General features: G+C 49.8%; 1 protein-coding gene across 3 annotated transcripts in view; it reads right to left on the reverse strand.

Annotated features, from left to right (window-relative positions):
* Nucleotides 1-498: 498 nt before the first annotated feature.
* MAST1 (microtubule associated serine/threonine kinase 1) overlaps nt 499-22,479 on the reverse strand; it is a 57,566-nt gene continuing 35,585 nt past the window's right edge. The window contains exons 10-27 of one of the 3 annotated variants that reach the window (XM_069947591.1): nt 18,775-18,904; nt 18,629-18,693; nt 18,453-18,538; nt 14,813-15,021; nt 14,463-14,601; nt 13,707-13,839; nt 12,675-12,840; nt 12,457-12,558; nt 10,520-10,642; nt 7,964-8,073; nt 7,718-7,872; nt 7,314-7,501; nt 7,041-7,220; nt 4,028-4,257; nt 3,757-3,879; nt 3,539-3,675; nt 3,077-3,162; nt 499-2,920 (exon numbers count right to left, since the gene is read on the reverse strand). In XM_069947591.1, the coding sequence (XP_069803692.1) occupies nt 546-2,920; nt 3,077-3,162; nt 3,539-3,675; nt 3,757-3,879; nt 4,028-4,257; nt 7,041-7,220; nt 7,314-7,501; nt 7,718-7,872; nt 7,964-8,073; nt 10,520-10,642; nt 12,457-12,558; nt 12,675-12,840; nt 13,707-13,839; nt 14,463-14,601; nt 14,813-15,021; nt 18,453-18,538; nt 18,629-18,693; nt 18,775-18,904 (4,737 nt within the window). In that variant the 3' untranslated portion in view covers nt 499-545. Of the gene's footprint in view, nt 2,921-3,076; nt 3,262-3,538; nt 3,676-3,756; nt 3,880-4,027; nt 4,258-7,040; nt 7,221-7,313; nt 7,502-7,717; nt 7,873-7,963; nt 8,074-10,519; nt 10,643-12,456; nt 12,559-12,674; nt 12,841-13,706; nt 13,840-14,462; nt 14,602-14,812; nt 15,022-18,452; nt 18,539-18,628; nt 18,694-18,774; nt 18,905-22,479 lie in introns of all 3 variants that reach the window. The other 2 variants (XM_069947583.1, XM_069947599.1) reach the window with 2 other exon arrangements.

Genomic DNA, 22,479 nt, shown 5'->3' on the forward strand with positions numbered 1-22,479 from the left:
TGAGGTCTCAGGAAAGGGTAATGGTGGTGGCAGTGATGTCATGCAGGGGGCATGGCAGAAACCTGCAGTTCATTACTATGTTAACCCTCCCTTTACAAGGACTGGTCGCCAACAAAGACTAGTGGCGGCCATTTTGGACAGTTTCTGGCGAGCAAAATGGCAGCCTCCAATGTTTGTTGGGAATGGGTCTCTACCTGTTGAGCCTCCATGGACAGACCTGCTGAGTCACTCTATGATCTCTTTAGTTTCTAGCGCTAAGTGTGTGTGTATGTGCAGTAACTTTTTTTTTCCCAACTAAATAACAAGTAAGGCACAGCACAAACACACGGATACACAGACACACACACAGACACACACATACACGCCTGTGCAGCCCCTACCTCTCTCAGAGGCTGTAGGGGGGGCAATAAGGCTCATTTCAAGAATCCAGAATGGGGCATATAGACCCCTAGTTGTCTCTCTCTCCTGAATGTAGAGGGGCTAAATCTTCGTATCATCGACATCAATACTCTTTCACCCTGACGAAGACAAGGAGACCGATTTCCTTAGGAGCGTCGCTGACTTGTGACCGTGGTTGGTGTGTGGGTACTTGGAGATTTTGCAGGTGGGCCTTGGGTGTCGCTCTCGGCTCCACTAACCTTAATTGTTACTGCCGATTCCTTGGGTTGATCTTCCGTCGTCTTAGTAGGAGCTGTAGATGCCTTACTCAGCTTTTTGTCAACCTCAGAACTTCCCGTAGTAGTTTTGGTGGTCTGGTCGCCTACCCCAGTTGTGAGTTTATGACACGATACCGTAGCAGGAACCTTGACTTGGGTGGTGTCCACCATGCTTACCTGATCACAGCTGGGAGAGATGGTGGTCTTCTTGGACTGATTGCTCAGGATTTTACTGATGCTACTGTCAGAAGCAGCTGTGGTGAGCTTTGCCCGGACATTTGTTTCTTCACTAGTCTTGTGAGTACTCAATGGTCTGGTTGCCCCCCTTGCCTTGTCTTGTTCTGGTCCTGAAGGCTTACTTGTACATGGAGCTTTATCGGTTACGCTGGTCTGCCCAGCTTCTGTGCAAGTGACCTTGTTAACTGTTGAAGGGGTCACGGCCACCTTGGTTTTGTCACTTTCGGGAGAACTTGTCTTGCTTGTGGATGGGGTATTGCTTGCTTGGCTCTTCTCGATTGCACTTGGAGTAGGTTGAGGTGCATGGGTGGATTTGGGCACCACCTTATCTTCTGTTTCATTCACTTTAACAGTCGGGAGTATGTTGGTCACCTTGGTCTGACACGCTTCCTTCCCACCCAGTGGGATATTATTGGTCACCGTGGTAGTCCCTATTTGTATTTGTTCATTTTCAGCTTTGGTTATCTGGATACTGATGGGGGAAACAGCTGGTAGAAGCAATGGAGGCTTCTCTGCTGTTGATCCATTTCCTTTAGCATTTTCTGAGGGGGAAATAGATGGAGTGGCCTTCGTAGGTTCACTGGTCTTCTCCGGGAGTAGACTGGTGGTCAGAGTTGGTCCAGGCTTGACACCATTTGTGCTGGAGGTAGTAACCTTTAAGTCATCCCTTAATCTAACGGGGTGAGAGGAAGCTGACTGGAATGTTTCAGGGTGTTTCCCATTAGATCGAGGTGGACATTTCAGGACGTCTGCCATCAGCTTCTCATCTTTAATACTGCAGGATGGATCACATTTTGTATTACTGGGGTCAGGCCGTTTAATTTCAGCTTGTTGATATGAAGGGGTTAAAGTTTTAGAGGCCGAAGCCTTTACAGAGGAAACCTCTAGGTCTTTATTCCTTGTGGGATGTGTGACATGGGACTGTACATGTAGAAAACTGGTGGACATGCTCTTCATTTGGTCAAAATCGACACTTCTGGGCCTGACAGAATGTGAAGAGTCTGTGAGACTGGAAGGGGCTCCTTTGGTGGAAACATGGGGTGTACTTTTCCCCACTGTGGTCAACTCTTCCACCACTTCTAGATACCAGCGTTCTCTCATGGTTCCACACTCTTCTTCCTCTTCTTCTCCCTTTTCTCCTTTCTTACCTTCTCCCTCTCCTACCCCTTCTTCCCCTTCGCCTCTTCTGCCCTCGTGTTCCTGTACAGGACTCAGAGTTTTTACCTGGCATCTTCCCACCATAGCATGGGAAGGGTCACCTTGTGTTGGAAGGGCAGACGTTGACGTAGATGGAGGCTCTTGTGGTGAAAATGTAGCAGGACTTCGGACTACTGTACCTATTTTTCCTACTACTTGAACCTTACCTTCTGTATTTTTGTGTACTTCTGCCTGTTGTAATATCCCTGCTCCCAAGTCACCTTCCAATCTTTCCAAACTATCTACCAAGAGGTCTCCGGCACATAGGCTCCGTGGGGACTCCTGTCTACCTACTCTTCTAACTGCCTGTGATCTACCTCCAAGACCTTCTCCTAGTTCCCCATCGGGAGTTCCACCACCACCTCCTGGCTCCTGTTTTCTAGGTGCCCCGCCACTTCCCCCTCCTCCCAACTTCTCTGCGGACTGCACTCTCTTCAGGAGAGGGGAACGTGGAGGTTCTGCACTCTTGGGACGTGGACGGGAGACAGGAGGAGAGGGGTGCAACTTTGGAGGGAAGCTCTGTGTGGTAAGGCTGCTTCCTACACTGTGGCCTGGAAGCAAAGGAGGGGAGGCTGCTGTAGTAGGAGATGGCGTATGAGCTAAAGGAGAAAGTGGCATATTACCAGCAGACTTGCAACGTGCAGAGCGGTATTGGCGGTGAAGTTTTGGGGACAGGCCATGAAGTGTACTGGGACGAATGTGGGGAGAGGGTGGTGCTGGAGAAGATGTGGAGGAGGAGGTGGAGGCACAAGATGTGGAGGAAGATGGAGGAGGAGGGGCAGGGGAATTAGGAGTGCTGGAGGAAGGGGAGCTGCCTTGAGAAGAGGCACCTGTACAAGAACAAGAAGACAATATTAGTTTGGCGGAAGTTCTTCTTGTAGGTCCCCAATAAATTGCAGAGACTAGAGCAACTCAAATCCCCTAATATCTGTCTCTGGTAGATAACACAAGAAGACCTTAACCCATTTAGAGAGCATCAACCCTACCTAGATACGCAGAGTCCATTGATCGATAGCTGTGGGTTGGAGAACGGGCAGAGAGGCTGTGAGTAGGAGATCCAGGGAGACTGTCACTAGAGGAGAGAGAGCGGCTGAGAGAAGACAGAGAGCGGCTGGTGTGCAGGAGATTGGACTGCTTGGTGATCTTACGAAAGAGAGAACTGCGCTTCTTGCTGTTAAAGAAGAGAAGACAGGACAGAAAGGAGAAGGAATGGAAAATAGAAAAGAAATGATAGATGACCCTTTACCCCCAGTATCTGCCCCTACACTGGTGAACGCATGAATAGTGTTCATCCAAAAACTTGTCATCTTCATGCTTCTCGATGGCTTGCTCATGGTCTCCATCCCACGCACCAGCAGTTTTCCATCGGCAATGGTTCTCTTTATTCGACCTATAACCCTCCTCTACGTTCTCTGTTTCTTCCTACACTCACATTACACATCCCTTACCTCTCTTGCCCTTCTCTTCCCATACTTCTCTTGCTCCTCCGGGCCATCTTGGACCTATAGCTGCTCCTCCTGGCCGGACCAGTTCTGATCGATGTGTTCTCAAAAGGTGTTGTGGTGACCAGCACCTTGTTACCGCTCTGTGGGAAGGAAATTATGGGTCATCAACATCACCTAAAACCTTAAAAGACAATGTTATTGACCCTCCACAAGGGTCCTACCTTCAGGATCAGCTCTACCACTTCTGTGTGCACCAGACCATGTACAGGTTCTCCATTGACATGAGTAATAAGGTCACCAGCACATAGCCCTGCCTCATGAGCAGGACCTCCGTCCTCAACATGCTGGAAAAAGAAGAGGGGGAATAAGGATCTATTCGATTATTTGCATTTTGGAATGGATCCCACCAAGTGATGGTGGGAACTGGGATTATAACATGATGTATGGACAGATATAAATGACCCAAGACGGTAAGTATATTCACAGACTTACCCAAACGATATGCTGTACACTGTATACATCACTCTCCCCCATGTACACTCGAATGGCCCTCAAGGTGAAGCCATACTTCTTTCCTGATCGCTGGATGGAGATGGGGGAGCGGAGACTGCTGACCGCAGGGGTGTAGTCGCGGCTTGGAGAAGAGTCTCGCGAAGATGGGTTGGATGAGAGAGAGCGGGGAGACATAGGACTGACAAGGGGTGAACTGCTGTGCTGCTCCACTGCAAGGGGAGGAAATTACAGAACTAATGAGATACGGGATATGAGGACTATAAACCCGAGCACCTTAAAATTGTAGTCAAATCAACTAGTGTCAGAAAGTTATACAGATTTGTAAATTATTTCTAGTACTGTATATCCTGCAGAAAGTGGTGTATTCTTTCCAGTCTGACACAGTGCTCTCTGCTGCCACCTCTGTCCATGTCAGGAACTGTCCAGAGCAACAGCAAGTCCCCATAGAAAACCCCTCCTATTCTGGACAGTTCCTGACATGGACAGAGGTGGCAGCAGAGAGCACTGTGTCAGACTGGAAAGAATACACCACTTCCTGCAGGGCGTACAGAAGCCGATAAGTAATGGAAAAGATTTTTAAACAGAAACTGTTTACAAATCTGTATAAAATTCTAGAACCAGTTGATATGAACACAATATTTCTTTTTACCAGAGTCCCCCTTTAAACATCTGACATGTTGTAGAGACACAAATTTTTGATGTGCCAAGGTCTAAGTATTCAGGCCAATCTCTAAAACGAATCAGAGGAAGTGCGTGCTAAGTACATTCTCTACCAGCTCTGACCCACATGACCAAGATGGACTCCTAAAGTCAGACGAGCCCCCAACTGACCAAAACTTTTGACCTGTCTCTATGACATGGATTTTTTTTAACATACAGTGGGAAAAAAAGTATTTAGTCAGTCACCAATAGTGCAAGTTCTCCCACTTAAAAAGATGAGAGGTGTCTGTAATTTACATCATAGGTAGACCTCAACTATGAGAGACAAAATGAGAAAACAAATCCCGAAAATCACATCGTCTGATTTTGTAAGAATTTATTAGCAAATTATGGTGGAAAATAAGTATTTGGTCACCTACAAACAATCAAGATTTCTGGCTCTCACAGACCTGTAACTTCTTCTTTAAGAGTCTCCTCTTTCCTCCACCTGTTTAAACTTGTTATCAGTATAAAAAGACACCTGTGTACACCCTCAAACAGTCAGACTCCACTATGGTGAAGACCAAAGAGCTGTCAAAGGACACCAAAAACAAAATTGTAGCCCTGCACCAGGCTGGGAAGATTGAATCTGCAATAGGCAACCAGCTTGGAGTAAAGAAATCAACTGTGGGAGCAATAATTAGAAAATGGAAGACATACAAGACCACTGATAATCTCCCTCGATCTGGGGCTCCACGCAAAATCTCACCCCGTGGGGTCAAAATGATCACAAGAACGGTGAGCAAAAATCCCAGAACCACGCGGGGGGACCTAGTGAATGAACTGCAGAGAGCTGGGACAAATGTAACAAAGCCTACCATCAGTAACACACTACGCCGCCAGGGACTCAGATCTTGCAGTGCCAGATGTCCGGGCCCGTCTGAAGTTTGCTAGAGAGCATTTGGATGATCCAGAAGAGTATTGGGAGAATGTCCTATGGTCTGATGAAACCAAAGTGGAACTGTTTGGTAGAAACACAACTTGTCGTGTTTGGAGGAAAAAGAATACTGAGTTGCATCCATCAAACACCATAGCTACTGTAAAGCATGGGGGTGGAAACATCATGCTTTGGGCTGTTTCTCTGCAAAGGGGCCAGGACGACTGATCTGGGTACATGAAAGAATGAATGGGGCCATGTATCGTGAGATTGAGTGCAAACCTCCTTCCATCAGCAAGGGCATTGAAGATGAAACGTGGCTGGGTCTTTCAACATGACAATGATCCAAAGCACACCGCCAGGGCAACTAAGGAGCGGCTTGGTAAGAAGCATTTCAAGGTCCTGGAGTGGCCTAGCCAGTCTCCAGATCTCAATCCTATAGAAAACCTTTTTAAGGGAGTTGAACGTCCGTGTTGCCAAGCGACAGCCCCAAAACATCACTGCTCTAGAGGAGATCTGCATGGAGGAATGGGCCAACATACCAACAACAGTGTGTGCCAACCTTGTGAAAACTTACAGAAAACGTTTGACCTCTGTCATTGCCAACAAAGGATATATAACAAAGTATTGAGATGAAATTTTGTTACTGACCAAATACTTATTTTCCACCATAATTTGCAAATAAATTCTTACAAAATCAGACAATGTGATTTTCTGGATTTGTTTTCTCATTTTGTCTCCCATAGTTGAGGTCTACATATGGTGTCAATTACAGACGCCTCTCATCTTTTTAAGTGGTGGAACTTGCACTATTGGTGACTGACTAAATACTTTTTTCCCCACTGTACGCAACCATTATAGTGACATGAGGACAATGCTCAAGTGGCTTTGATGTCTATGGGCCTGACCCATCAGTCCACTGAAACCTGCCTTGGTGGATTAAAAAAGGCAAGATAAATACCTTTATTTCCATTAAGATAAACAGCACCAGAGGTATCTGGCAGCCACTTATCTAATAAGATTGTGTTTTGTCCAGGCTCCATGCTAGATCTTTGTCTTTAAAGCTGGGCACATGAAATTATATGAGCACCTTATTACAAATGAATTATGGTGGCCATATACATGAGCATTCAGTTGTGCCTCTATGGGGAGGGGTCTGGCTGTGGCTTATCCCTCTGAGAAAGAACAAAGGGTCAGGCAATGATATTTCTTCTCACCTGACCCTTCTCTTGTTGGAAGAGCCCATACACTGTATACTAACAGCCAAACCCACCACAAATAGCTGATTCGGTCTACAGCATGGGGAAATTGAGGGCAATAGACCGTTATTAGTCAATGCTGAGGAAGCCAAAATCCTTCCTAGGTCACAGTATGATGAAGCCTGGACTATGGGTCGGCCATAGTGGTGACACCCACCTGTAGGAATCATGACAGACAGTGCAGTGGTGGAGGCAGACTTGATAACCTTTCCCCCAGTTCTCCTGCGGTCACTGTCCCCGGAGAGATGCTGGTGCCGGGCTCTGCGCAGGACCAGGTCATTGGTGGCGCGGGGCGAGGAGTCTGTTTCCTGATGTGTTTGTGATTCTGAGGACTTGTCTGCACAGGTTATAAAGCAGATACATGGTCGATATCGCTGCCACTAGTAATATCTACCACTATACAGGATCTATGGGGGAGAGGATCACTCACCCGCTTCTAACTCTCCCAGGGGGATTCTGCTTTGACCAAAATGCGTCCCGCTGCTGCTCTTTACTCTGCCCTCTATTTCTCCTTCTAGAGGCGGCACGAAGCGAGCTGTATCCACCAGGGCAGAGAAGCGGCGTCTGGCAGCTAATGGGGGGCTGGAGTCAGCGTCCGCGGCGTCCGAGAAATGCTTCCTGTAATGCAGATAGTCGCTGTAGATGTAGACTTTATCGGGAGCAAAGAATCAGTTCACCCTGCCACCCCTGTCCATTGTACTTGCTGTTGAATGGTAATACCACACACAACCTGAGGACAGGGGTGGTGCTGTTTATGCAAGAAAGTAGCTGTCTTTATTAACCCTGGTTAATCTCTTGGCTGTGCCCAAATGGGACAGACGTGGCAGCACTCACATTTCGGGAGACACGGTTCTCCAGCAGCGATCCCTCAGGGTGACCCCGCCAAGCGTCTCTCTCTTGCTCGTCCTCTCGGAGCGCTCCTGTTTGGTGGAGTCTTGGGTGGTGGGTTTCTGCTCAAGCTGGGACAGCTGCTCCATGCTACTGTAAACCTACAAAGAAGGCACCGCAGAGAGTGAAGGCACCTGGCAAATACACCACTGCTGCCCAACATCTATAGTAATCTTATGAGATGGTACTTACTTTACTGAATCGTGGAGTACAGGACGAAAACTGCCTGATCTCTACAGAGTCTTCATCGTTGGTATCATCCTCATCATACGAGTTAATGTGCTGATAGCGGTCTGACCGGGCTGCAAAGGCAAAAGAAGGTGGCTGCTGATTTACAGGGCGGTCACCTATAGGTGGCACTAGAAAGACCATTTTTGGAGGAGCTATTCTGCATATTGTTTCCCAGAGTTCATTGCTCCAAAGCAGTAACCTCCAACTCATGGCTCCACAGCGCTTGCGTAACTACAGCTCCCAGCTGAATTGTAATTTCTCAACAGATGAAAAGCACAGGTTGTAGACCACTACTCTACTATGTACTGGATCTCCACAATGTATCTTACACAACCACTTTGTATTGATCCAATGAGGCCTCTAGTGCCACGGCTTACCAATGCCACTACAGATGCTTATCCTTAGCCTGCCCCATGCTTATCCATAGCCTGCCCCATGCTTATCCATAGCCTACTCGATGCTTATCCTTAGCCTGCCCCATGCTTATCCTTAGCCTGCCCCATGCTTATCCTTAGCCTGCCCCATGCTTATCCATAGCCTGCCCCATGCTTATCCATAGCCTACTCGATGCTTATCCTTAGCCTGCCCCATGCTTATCCTTAGCCTGCCCCATGCTTATCCTTAGTCTGCCCCATGCTTATCCTTGGCCTGCCCCATGCTTATCCTTGGCCTGCCCCATGCTTATCCTTAGCCTGCCCCATGCTTATCCATAGCCTGCCCCATGGTTATCCTTGGCCTGCCCCATGCTTATCCTTGGCCTGCCCCATGCTTATCCTTGGCCTGCCCCATGCTTATCCTTGGCCTGCCCCATGCTTATCCATAGCCTGCCCCATGCTTATCCATAGCCTGCCCCATGCTTATCCTTGGCCTGCCCCATGCTTATCCTTGGCCTGCCCCATGCTTATCCTTGGCCTGCCCCATGCTTATCCTTGGCCTGCCCCATGCTTATCCATAGCCTGCCCCATGCTTATCCATAGCCTGCCCCATGCTTATCCTTAGCCTGCCTCATGCTTATCCATGGCCTGCCCCATGCTTATCCTTGGCCTGCCCCATGCTTACCCTTGGCCTGCCCCATGCTTACCCTTGGCCTGCCCCATGCTTATCCTTGGCCTGCCCCATGCTTATCCTTAGCCTGCCCCATGCTTATCCTTAGCCTGCCTCATGCTTATCCTTGGCCTGCTCCATGCTTATCCTTAGCCTGCCCCATGCTTATCCTTATCCTGCCCCATGCTTATCCATAGCCTGCCCTATGCTTATCCTTGGCCTGCCCCATGCTTACCCTTGGCCTGCCCCATGCTTATCCTTGGCCTGCCCCATGCTTATCCTTGGCCTGCTCCATGCTTATCCTTAGCCTGCCCCATGCTTATCCTTATCCTGCCCCATGCTTATCCTTAGCCTGCCTCATGCTTATCCTTGGCTTGCTCCATGCTTATCCTTAGCCTGCCCCATGCTTATCCTTATCCTGCCCCATGCTTATCCATAGCCTGCCCCATGCTTATCCTTGGCCTGCCCCATGCTTACCCTTGGCCTGCCCCATGCTTATCCTTGGCCTGCCCCATGCTTATCCTTGGCCTGCTCCATGCTTATCCTTAGCCTGCCCCATGCTTATCCTTATCCTGCCCCATGCTTATCCATAGCCTGCCCCATGCTTATCCATAGCCTGCCCCATGCTTATCCTTGGCCTGCCCCATGCTTATCCTTGGCCTGCCCTATTGCTTATCCTTGGCCTGCCCCATGCTTATTCTTAGCCTGCCCCATACTTATCCATAGCCTGCCCCATGCTTATCCTTGGCCTGCCCCATGCTTACCCTTGGCCTGCCCCATGCTTATCCTTGGCCTGCCCCATGCTTATCCTTGGCCTGCCCCATGCTTATCCTTGGCCTGCCCCATGCTTATCCTTAGCCTGCCCCATGCTTATCCTTAGCCTGCCTCATGCTTATCCTTGGCCTGCTCCATGCTTATCCTTAGCCTGCCTCATGCTTATCCTTGGCCTGCTCCATGCTTATCCTTAGCCTGCCCCATGCTTATCCTTATCCTGCCCCATGCTTATCCTTATCCTGCCCCATGCTTATCCATAGCCTGCCCCATGCTTATCCTTGGCCTGCCCCATGCTTACCCTTGGCCTGCCCCATGCTTATCCTTGGCCTGCCCCATGCTTATCCTTGGCCTGCTCCATGCTTATCCTTAGCCTGCCCCATGCTTATCCTGCCCCATGCTTATCCATAGCCTGCCCCATGCTTATCCATAGCCTGCCCCATGCTTATCCTTGGCCTGCCCCATGCTTATCCTTAGCCTGCCCCATGCTTATCCTTAGCCTGCCTCATGCTTATCCTTGGCCTGCTCCATGCTTATCCTTAGCCTGCCCCATGCTTATCCTTATCCTGCCCCATGCTTATCCATAGCCTGCCCCATGCTTATCCATAGCCTGCCCCATGCTTATCCATAGCCTGCCCCATGCTTATCCTTAGCCTGCCCTGCCTAGATGGGTATTATGAAAGTGACCATTACTCTACTCACTGTCAAAGTAGCTGGTGTCATCTTCGGCCTCCAGGTGGGGAATAAATTCTGCCTTCTGCCTCAGTAACCCATTCCAGTCCAAGTCAGTAAAGAATTTATGAGCCTTCACCTCAATAGCTCCCCCTAGTGAGTAAAAAGGTAGAATGAGCATATTGAAGAAACACTCTGGGATTAGTTTTTTCCTTTATTCCTTGCATAGTGCAGCAAAGAGAATAATGTAAAGGTTCTTGTCTATGCCTTGTGCTCACATGTTTAGCAAATAAGGATTTTCATCCATACTGATTAGTATTCTCCCTACATTTCCCACAAAGCCATAGAGAAAGCGGAAGTATACAGTTCTGAGTGGGGAGAGGTCTATGAGAAGCCAGAAGAAAGCTGATAGGTGATGATGTAGCTTACAGGAAGTCAGCTGACCCAGGACAGAGCACTCTCTCTGACACATTAAACGCTGTGATTTTCTATGGGCCAGGCTGGTGATCACATGACCCAGTTATAATGATGAAACAGATGAAGCAAAACTGGAATAAAACTGATGGCACTGTAGGACAAGGGCCGGCGTCAGCACAGGGCTTAACTGGGCAAGTGCCGGGACCCCAGCGCCTCTAGGGGCCCAGGGAGAGAGAGGGGCCCAGTGTTCTGATGTTCAGCCCGATCACTGTAGTGCAGAGTGAGCGCTGAACATCAGAAGACACAGGAGAAAGAGCAGGACCTGCCAGCGTCCTGCAGAGAGAGGGATAAAGGACCTGATCACATGATTGGAAGGTCCTCCACCTAATTATACAGTGTGGAGACCAGCCTGGCAGAGAGGAAGAGGGAGAAGACTTTACACGGGCTGATGGGGGCCCGATAATACCTGTAAACGAGCAGCAATCTGCTAGATCGTCGCTCGTTTACTGGACCTATTACACGGCCCGATAATCGTTAAACAAGGGCTGCAGGGACATCGTTACTGATGTCCTTGCATCCCTTGCTTAACTATATACAATACCTATCCACGTTCCAGGGCTGCTGCTGCGGTCTTCTTCTCCTGTGATTGGCCGGGCGGCCTGTCAGCTGACAGGCCACTCTGAAGCTAGAGCGCGCAATACCTGGGGAGAAGAAGACCGCAGCAGCAGCCCTGGAACGTGGATAGGCAATGTATATGGTCAGTTATTACACATAGCGGTGCGCGGTCGGCGCACAGCGAAAATAGGTCCAAACCTATATGAACGATCAGCCGATGAACATTGTCATCGGCTGATCGTTGTATTTATTACATGGAGCGATAATCGGCCGAATCGGCCCATTATCGTTCTGTGTAATAGTACCCTTAGCTGTAATTAGATAGATGTAGATAGATAGATAAATAGACCCCCGTCAGTAAGGAGCAGGGTGCTGGCTGGGTGAGAGGACTACTGTCACTGCATGTATGATCAGTCTCTAGTGATGTGAATACAGGGAGGAGAAAACAAGATATAATCAGGTTTATTCCCTATAGACCTATCCCCCTCCGCCCACCGTCTTACAGGAGAGATTACATGTCCAGAAGCGTCTCCCGTTACATGACCTGATATCTGCTCCTCTGTAGGGCTGACTATCCTGATGGGGCTATATACAGGACAGAGCTATCTGCCTGCGCACAGATCACAGGTCGTCCCCTAAAGCACATCAGGACTTTGGGCTGTGCACTCATTTACCATTCAGAGTAAATCTTAACATACTTATCCATGGCTGCCCAGTAATCTGGAATGCTTCCTAATCCAGCATCTGTTATAGGCTCCATTGATGCAGGATTATAGGGATTGCGAGCCAGGCACTTTCATAATTCTAGGCTTGCAGACACATGCAAAATCTAAATTTTTCTTAGAATTAATTTTTTCGGGGCAGCTCCTCTCTTTGGTGACATGCTTAAAATTTGCTGAATTTACAGATAATTCAGAGCAGAATAATCATCTCACCTGTGCCCAGTCTGAGCAAGGGGTCCGTCTGCAGAAGGCTGGAGATGAGATTCTGGGCATCTGCTGGTAAGGCTTCTTCACCCTCCGGCCACACAATGTCATCTTGGGGAGAGAATAGACATGTTATAGGTCAGGTTGGCACCAATAGACCATAAGAAATGGTATGGCCATTGGTTGTAAATTCAATATATGATCCTCTATTACTCTAATATACTCACCACTGATCACCTGACCAAACAGCTCTTCAGGGGTGTCGCCAAAGAACGGGACACAGCCCACAAGGAACTCATACAAGATAATGCCCATTGCCCACCAGTCCACAGGTTTTCCGTAACCCTGGCGCAGGATCACCTCTGGTGCTATATACTCCGGGGTCCCGCAAACCTGGGAGGGTTTAGAATAGAAAAAAAAATCAGAAAATGCTAAAGATGACCCAGAAAGGAGAGAGTCATGTTCTGTGAAGAAAGCTTCTCATACAACAGGGTAACAGGAGGGAGGAGCTATGTGACATGGAGTCTGCTCCTCCCACCACAGGGTGACACAGACAGGAGGAAGGAGCTTTGTCGCATAGAGTCTGCTCCTCCCACCACAGGGTGACACACAGGAGGGAGCAGCTATGTGCCTTGGAGTCTGCTCCTCCCACCACCACAGGGTGAAACAGACAGGAGGAGCTATGTCACAGAGTCTGCTCCTCCCACCTGAGGGTGACACAAACAGGAGGGAGGAGCTATGTGACATGGAGTCTGCTCCTCCCACCACAGGGTGACACAGACAGGAGGAAGAAGCTTTGTCGCATAGAGTCTGCTCCTCCCACCACAGGGTGACACACAGGAGGGAGGAGCTATGTGCCTTGGAGTCTGCTTCTCCCACCACAGGGTGACACAGACAGGAGGGAGGAGCTATGTGACATGGAGTCTGCTCCTCCTACCACAGGGTGACACACAGGAGGGAGGAGCTATGTGCCTTGGAGTCTGCTCCTCCCACCACCACCGGGTGAAACAGACAGGAGGCAGGAGCTATGTGACATGGAGTCTGCTCCCACCACAGGGTGACACAGACAGGAGGGAGGAGCTATGTGACATGTAGTCTGCTCCTCCCACCACAGGTTCACACAGACACAAGGGAGGAGCTATGTAAAATGTAGTCTGCTCCTCCCACCACAGGGTAACACAGAAAGGAGGGAGGAGCTATGTGACATGGAGTCTGCTCCTCCTACTCCAGGGTGATATACATACACACAGTACTCTAACCTGTTTGTCCAGAAATTCTCTTGCTTCACTTTCAACATGCCCTTCGTATAAATTAGTAGTGAGATTCATAAGCCCCATTTTGGACAGGCCAAAATCAGTCAGCTTGACGTGACCCATTGAAGTTATCAGAAGACTGAAGAAGAAGGAAAGACACATAATGGCACCAACTATAGATGCTGGGAAGTTCCTATAGAAATAATAAGATCTTTGTTGCTATGGCCTAAACACCTCCTGATCGAGGGTGCCAGGAACCTGCTTCCTGACAATGTCATATAAAACAGGTGGTTGTTAGGCATTTTACCGCTAGCAACCAGTCTGTCTAAGGGCCCTATCCCAGCGGACGATTATCGTTCAAATTATCGTTAAATCGTTTAAATCTAAACGATTATCGTTCGGTTGAAATGCAGTTAACAGTTAACGACCGAACGAGAAATCGTATATAGACCTGTATAAGACTTGGACCTATTTTTATCATTGCTCGTTCGCAAAACGTTCGCATTGAATAAGACATCGTTCGGTCGTTCGCAATAGAAACGAACGCAATAGCAAATAAATAGTGAAGAGAAAACGATCGCAATTACGATCATAAATAACGATTATCGTTTCATGGAAATGAGTGAACGTTTTCAGGTCTTTCGCAATAGCGGTCGTTTGAGATCGTTAATCGTTAACGACTATGCGAACGATAATCGTCCGGTGGAATAGGGCCCTTATCATGGTGGCTGCACTATTATATGGGGACAGTCTGCTACTCACTTGTCTGGTTTCAGATCCCGGTGAACGATGCCGTAGTTATGTAGGTACTCCAAGGCCAGGACGGTCTCAGCAAAATATAATCTCGCCATCTCCAAAGGGAGAGCGCCAATGTGTTTCAGGAGAGTGGCACAGTCACCCCCTGCCAGGCAGAAAACACAAGAGGGGAAGACGGGGGTGAGACCCAGTCAGCTTCTTCATAGGGGTGACAGAAGTTTTGACAGAGGATCTATGAAATAAAACTAGATGGGGGTTGGATGCTCTACATGACATTTATAGGTATGAGCAGGGGTATGAAGGGGTTAATAAGTGAGGAGTGAAGGCTGTGATGTCCAGTACATTGTGTATCTCACCTTCCACATATTCCATCACCATGCAGAGATGTCTCCGAGTCTGGAAAGAGCAGAACATGCTGACCACAAATGGATTCTGTGCAAACGTCAGGATGTCTCGCTCCACGAAGGCCTGGTGCACTTGGTTTCTCAGCAGCAGGTTCTGCTTGTTGATCTTTTTCATGGCAAATCTCTGTCGGGTCTCCCGATGGCGGACAAGATACACAGCTCTGTAAGAGAACAGCCACAGGATCACAGAGCATCCGTATATAAGCCGGGTATAATATAGGGGGCCTAGGGCACAAGGCAAGGAAATGATGGCTCAGCCCATACACAGTTATGTGAAAAATAATAGCAGTGTGTGTACAATAACCAAGAAAAAGCTCAGTACTCCTAATAGCACTGAGAGCATTGTACTGGGTGCACTGTGCTGGGAGCGCTGCGCTGGGAGAACTATACTGGGAGCACAGCACTGGGAGTCTATACTGGGAGCACAGCAATATAAGTACAGCACTAAAGGCACTATACTGGGAGCACAGCACTTGTCTTGCACTGAAGGCACTGCACTGGGAGTGCTGTGTTAGGAGCATTGTGCTGGTAACGCTGCACTGGGATCTGCCTCACTTGGAAGTGGCCTGGACTCTCCTACTGCTTAACATGGGAGTGGCCTGGACTCTCCTACTGCTTAACATGGGAGTGGCCTGGACTCCCCTACTGCTTCACATGGGAGTGGCCTGGACTCCCCTACTGCTTCACATGGGAGTGGCCTGGACTCCCCTACTGCCTCACATGGGAGTGGCCTGGACTCCCCTACTGCCTCACATGGGAGTGGCCTGGACTCCCCTACTGCCTCACATGGGAGTGGCCTGGACTCCCCTACTGCCTCACATGGGAGTGGCCTGGACTCCCCTACTGCCTCCCATGGGAGTGGCCTGGACTCCCCTACTGCCTCCCATGGGAGTGGCCTGGACTCCCCTACTGCCTCACATGGGAGTGGCCTGGACTCCCCTACTGCCTCACATGGGAGTGGCCTGGAGTCCCCTACTGCCTCACATGGGAGTGGCCTGGACTCCCTTTTCTGCCTCACTTGGAAGTGGCCTGGACTCCCCTACTGCCTCACATGGGAGTGGCCTGGACTCCCCTACTGCCTCACATGGGAGTGGCCTGGACTCCCTTTTCTGCCTCACTTGGAAGTGGCCTGGACTCCCCTACTGCTTCACATGGGAGTGGCCTGGACTCCCTTTCTGCCTCACTTGGAAGTGGCCTGGAGTCCCCTACTGCCTCACATGGGAGTGGCCTGGACTCCCCTACTGCTTTACATGGGAGTGGCCTGAACTCCCCTACTGCTTCACATGGGAGTGGTCTGGAGTCCCTTTCTGCCTCACATGGGAGTGGCCTGGAGTCCCCTACTGCCTCACATGGGAGTGGCCTGGACTCCCCTACTGCCTAACATGGGTGTGGCCTGGAGTCCCCTACTACCTTACTTGGAAGTGGCCTGGAGTCCCTTTCTGCCTCACATGGGAGTGGCCTGGATTCCCCTACTGCTTCACATGGGAGTGGCCTGGACTCCTTTTCTGCCTCACATGGGAGTGGCCTGGAGTCCCCTACTGCCTCACATGGGAGTGGCCTGGACTCCCCTACTGCTTTAGATGGGAGTGGCCTGGACTCCCCTACTGCCTCACTTGGGAGTGGCCTGGAGTCCCCTACTGCCTCACATGGGAGTGGCCTGGACTCCCCTACTGCCTCACTTGGGAGTGCCCTGGAGTCCCCTACTGCCTCACTTGGGAGTGGCCTGGAGTCCCCTACTGCCTAGTATGGAAGTGGCCTGGACTCCCCTACTGCTACATATTGGAGTGGCCTGGAGTCCCTTTCTGCCTCACACAGCCCACAGCTTGTCCTCATGTAGGTGCCTTCTGATAACCCTGGAGGAGATCATTGGAGGCTTCTTGCCCACAGCTTGTCCTCATGTAGGTGCCTTCTGATAACCCTGGAGGAGATCATTGGAGGCTTCTTGCCCACAGCTTGTCCTCATGTAGGTGTCTCCTGATAACCCTGGAGGAGATCACTGGAGGCGTCTTGCCCACAGCTTGTCCTCATGTAGGTGTCTCCTGATAACCCTGGAGGAGATCACTGGAGGCGTCTTGCCCACAGCTTGTCCTCATGTAGGTGTCTCCTGATAACCCTGGAGGAGATCACTGGAGGCGTCCTGCCCACAGCTTGTCCTCATGTAGGTGTCTTCTGATAACCCTGGAGGAGATCACTGGAGGCGTCTTGCCCACAGCTTGTCCTCATGTAGGTGTCTTCTGATAACCCTGGAGGAGATCACTGGAGGCGTCTTGCCCACAGCTTGTCCTCATGTAGGTGTCTCCTGATAACCCTGGAGGAGATCACTGGAGGCATCTTGCCCACAGCTTGTCCTCATGTAGGTGTCTTCTGATAACCCTGGAGGAGATCACTGGAGGCGTCTTGCCCACAGCTTGTCCTCATGTAGGTGTCTCCTGATAACCCTGGAGGAGATCACTGGAGGCATCTTGCCAACAGCTTGTCCTCATGTAGGTGTCTTCTGATAACCCTGGAGGAGATCACTGGAGGCGTCTTGCCCACAGCTTGTCCTCATGTAGGTGTCTCCTGATAACCCTGGAGGAGATCACTGGAGGCATCTTGCCCACAGCTTGTCCTCATGTAGGTGTCTTCTGATAACCCTGGAGGAGATCACTGGAGGCGTCCTGCCCACAGCTTGTCCTCATGTAGGTGTCTTCTGATAACCCTGGAGATCACTGGAAGCATCTTGCCCACAGCTTGTCCTCATGTAGGTGTCTCCTGATAACCCTTGAGGAGATCACTGGAGGCGTCTTGCCCACAGCTTGTCCTCATGTAGGTGTCTTCTGATAACCCTTGAGGAGATCACTGGAGGCTTCTTGTTATTCTCTCATCCACACCGACTGTAGTATATATTTTCCTACTACGTGTTTTGGATTTTGTTCGCCATTTTAAAGCGTCGATCTATTAGCCAAGCAGCCAATTATTTTCTGCACTTCTTTATATGTTTTTCACTCTCTAATCAACTTCTTGATGAAAGTTCCTACTTCCTTGGTACAATGTGTGGAACGACCCACTTTACGCACTGTGTACAGGGTAAAACCAGAAGGTATAACATTTACTGCCCTCCGTCTTTACATTAGGGTCATATTTTTTTACAGAATAAATGACCGCACCATTTGAACTCCAGACTGCTATTAATCTGAACAACCCCCTTTCATTAAAGGAGTATATTAAAGGGGTACTCCAGTGATTTTTTTTTCCCCTTTCAAATCAACTGGTGTCAGAAAGTTATACAGATTTGTTATTTACTTCTAATTGAAAATCTCCAGTCTTCCAGTATTTATCAGCTGCTGTATGTCCTGCAGGAAGTGGTATATTCTTTCCAGAGCAGAAAAAGGTTTTCTATGGGGATTTGTTTCTGCTCTGGACAGTTCCTGACATGGACAGAGGTGGCAGCAGAGAGCACTGTGTCAGACTGGAAATAATACACTACTTCCTGTGGGACATACAGCAGCTGATAAGTACTGGAAGACTTGAGATGTTTAAATAGAAGTACATTACAAATCTGTAGTTTTTTCCGCTGGTAAATATATATATCAGCATCTTATCTTACACTTACCCATAGGCGCCATTGCTGATCAGTTTAATGTTTTCGAAGTCACTCTCCTCGGGCGGTCTTATTGGCTTGGTGGCTCCTCCTTTTCCCTATAATATGGAGGATATAAGTAGAGCAATGTGAACTGTACACCAGGAATCCATTGTATGACATAGACAGCAGCAGACATGGCCTCTTACCTCTCCGGTATCTTCACTTTCAGGTGTGTGCGTCTCTATGGTAAGAGGTTCTTCAGCAGCTACCTCTGTATAGGAATAGTAATACACCCATGATTATACTGTAGACTGTGTAATACACAACAATGGAGACAATGGAGTGTTATTACCGGGGAAGGGGTCTCGTGTGAGTCCCAGCTGCCGCAGGATGTACTGTGGTATATCCTTCTTAAGGTTTCCTTCCTTCACCTGGTCCTCGGCTGCCTCCAACAAGTGGTAAAACTCCTCAGGGTTAAACTCCTGTCAATGACATTTAATACGTCATCCCACAACTTTTCTTTACTAGATTGGGGAAACATTGCAACTGATTAAATAATATTCTTGTGTCTAGATATTACTGTTGTTATGGCGCCCCCTATTGTTTGTTTGATAATCTCAATGAACGTCCACCTAAGTTCTGTACAGCCGCTTTAAATACCCCAATCTGTTCAGTGCAGCCATTGTCAGGCCTCTCTATGGGGTTTACGTCAGGGCTCACAGAGCAGTCCCTAAGACTATTGTACTCGTACGCCGATTTGATAAATTTCTCCCATTGTCTTGTTGGGAGATGATCCTTCACCCCAGTCTGAGGTCCACAGCAATCTGGATCACTTCTTCCTTCTAAGTATTACAGAGGCCACTGAGGGCTTGTGAACGGTCACTGTAGCAGTAATGTGTCTGTCCCCTTCTCCAGATCTGCTCCTCCACACAATCAATCCTGTCTCTGAGCTCTACAGGCAGCTCTTTCCTCCTCCACACAATCCTGTCTCTGAGCTCTACAGGGAGCTCTTTCCTCCACCACACAATCCTGTCTCTGAGCTCTACAGGGAGCTCTTTCCTCCATCACATAATCCTGTCTGTGAGCTCTATAGGCAGCTCTTTCCTCCACCACATAATCCTGTCTTTGAGCTCTACAGGCAGCACTTTCCTCCTCCACACAGTGCTGTCTCTGAGCTCTACAGGCAGCTCTCTCCGCCTCCACACAGTGCTGTCTCTGAGCTCTACAGGCAGCTCTCTCCTCCTCCGCACAGTGCTGTCTCTGAGCTCTACAGGCAGCTCTTTCCTCCTCCACACAATCCTGTCTCTGAGCTCTATAGGCAGCTCTTTCCTCCACCACATAATCCTGTCTGTGAGCTCTATAGGCAGCACTTTCCTCCTCCACATAATCCTGTTTCTGAGCTCTACAGGCAGCACTTTCCTCCTCCACACAGTGCTGTCTCTGAGCTCTACAGGCAGCTCTCTCCTCCTCTACACAGTGCTGTCTCTGAGCTCTACAGGCAGCTCTCTCCGCCTCCACACAGTGCTGTCTCTGAGCTCTACAGGCAGCTCTTTCCTCCTCCACACAGTGCTGTCTCTGAGCTCTACAGGCAGTTCTTTCCTCCTCCCCACAATCCTGTCTCTGAGCTCTATAGGCAGATCTTTCCTCCACCACATAATCCTGTCTTTGAGCTCTATAGGCAGCTCTTTCCTCCTCCACATAATCCTGTTTCTGAGCTCTACAGGCAGCACTTTCCTCCTCCACACAGTGCTGTCTCTGAGCTCTATAGGCAGCTCTTTCCTCCTCCCCACAATCCTGTCTCTGAGCTCTACAGGCAGCTCTTTCCTCCTCCCCACAATCCTGTCTCTGAGCTCTACAGGCAGCTCTTTCCTCCTCCACATAATCATGTCTCTGAGCTCTACAGGCAGCTCTCTCCTCCTCCACACAGTGCTGTCTCTGAGCACTACAGGCAGCTCTCTCCTCCTCCACACAGTGCTGTCTCTGAGCTCTACAGGCAGCTCTTTCCTCCTCGTGGATTGGTGTTTGCTCTGATACATTTTTAGCTTTTAGATATAGATAGTATATAGACAGGGGGCGGAGTCTTTCCAGGCCCCGTCCAATCAGCTGAGCTTACTATAGGTGACTTCAAGGTGCAGAAACATCTCAGAGATTGAGAATGAATAGTTTTATTTACTATTTACTATATTTTTTTTAACTTTAGGACAAAAACACAATGTAACAAAATGTGGAAAAAAGTGAATGGGGGTGAAGACTTATTGAATACACTGGATATTTTTACCATATATATATAGTTTTCTATAGAATAATGTGTATAGTGTCACACAAAGGCCATACATATATAGTGCTCTATAAAGACCATGTATATAGTGTCATATAAAGGCCACATATATAGTGTCTTATAAAGGCCATGTATATAGTCATATAAAGACCATGTATATAGTGTCCTATAAAGGCCATGTATATAGTCAGGGCCGTTTCTAGAGGCGGGCGGGCCGGGCGACCGCACGGGGCGCCGACAGCTAGGGGGCGCTGGTGGCTCCACTGAGCTGCGCGCACCCCCGGCCGCCCGCCTGCTCACCCCATCACCTAGCTCTGTGACCCCCTGCCATCACAGGGCAAGACTGGTGCCCGAACGTTGTTCCGCCCCCCCGCCCGAACGTAGCTCCGCCCCCCATGGACCGGCCGGACCCTGCTGAGCACTCTGCAGGCCGCTGCAGACATCTCCCTGAGCAGGCGCAATGACGTCATATCACTGCGCCTGCTGAAGAGAGAAGATGTGTGCGGGGGTTACGGCGGCCTGCTCCTCGCAGGCTGGAGAAGAGGAGAGAGGGACCTGCTGTATGCTGGAACAAGGTGAGTATAATGTTTGGTTTTTTTTTGTGTGGACAAAGCATGGGGGGGTTACTACTATGGGTGGGGGAGCACAGGGGGGCTTATTACTATGGGTGGGGGAGCACAGGGGGGCTTATTACTATGGGTGGGGGAGCACAGGGGGGCTTATTACTATGGGTGGGGGAGCACAGGGGGGCTTATTACTATGGGTGGGGGAGCACAGGGGGGCTTATTACTATGGGTGGGGGAGCACAGGAGGGTTACTACTATGGGGGGAGAACGGGGGGCTTACTACTATGGGTGGGGGAGCACAGGGGGGGGGTTCTACTATGGGGGGGAGCACAGGGGGGCTTATTACTATGGGTGGGGGAGCACAGGGGGGCTTATTACTATGGATGGGGGAGGACAGGGGGGTTACTACTATGGGGGAGCACAGGGGGGCTTATTACTATGGGTGGGGGAGCACAGGGGGCTTATTACTATGGGTGGGGGAGCACAGGGGGCCTTATTACTATGGGTGGGGGAGCACAGGGGGGCTTACTACTATGGGTGGGGGAGCACAGGGGGGCTTACTACTATGGGTGGGGGAGCACAGGGGGGCTTACTACTATGGGTGGGGGAGCACAGGGGGGGCTTATTTCTATGGGTGGGGGAGCACAGGGGGGCTTATTACTATGAGTGGGGGAGCACATGAGGCTTATTACTATGGGGGAGCACAGGGGGGCTTATTACTATGGGGGAGCACAGGGGGGCTTATTACTATGGGGGAGCACAGGGGGGCTTATTACTATGGGTGGGGGAGCACAGGGGGGCTTATTACTATGGGTGGGGGAGCACAGGGGGGCTTACTACTATGGGTGGGGAGCACGGGGGGCTTATTACTATGGGTGGGGGAGCACGGGGGGCTTATTACTATGGGTGGGGGAGCACAGGGGGGCTTACTACTATGGGTGGGGGAGCACAGGGGGGCTTATTACTATTGGTGGGGGAGCACAGGGGGGCTTATTACTATGGGTGGGGAGCACAGGGGGGCTTATTACTATGGGTGGGGGAGCACAGGGGGGGCTTATTACTATGGGGGAAGAGCACAGGGGGGATTATTACTATGGGGGAAGGGCACGGGGGGTATTACTATGGGGGAAGGGCACAGGTGGGTTTATTACTATATGTGAACAAACCATGGGGGATTATTACTATGGGGGGAGCACAGGGAGGATTAATACTA

The sequence above is a fragment of the Dendropsophus ebraccatus genome, chromosome 1 (genome assembly GCF_027789765.1).
Source record: "Dendropsophus ebraccatus isolate aDenEbr1 chromosome 1, aDenEbr1.pat, whole genome shotgun sequence".
In the NCBI taxonomy this organism is placed as follows: Eukaryota; Metazoa; Chordata; class Amphibia; order Anura; family Hylidae; genus Dendropsophus; species Dendropsophus ebraccatus.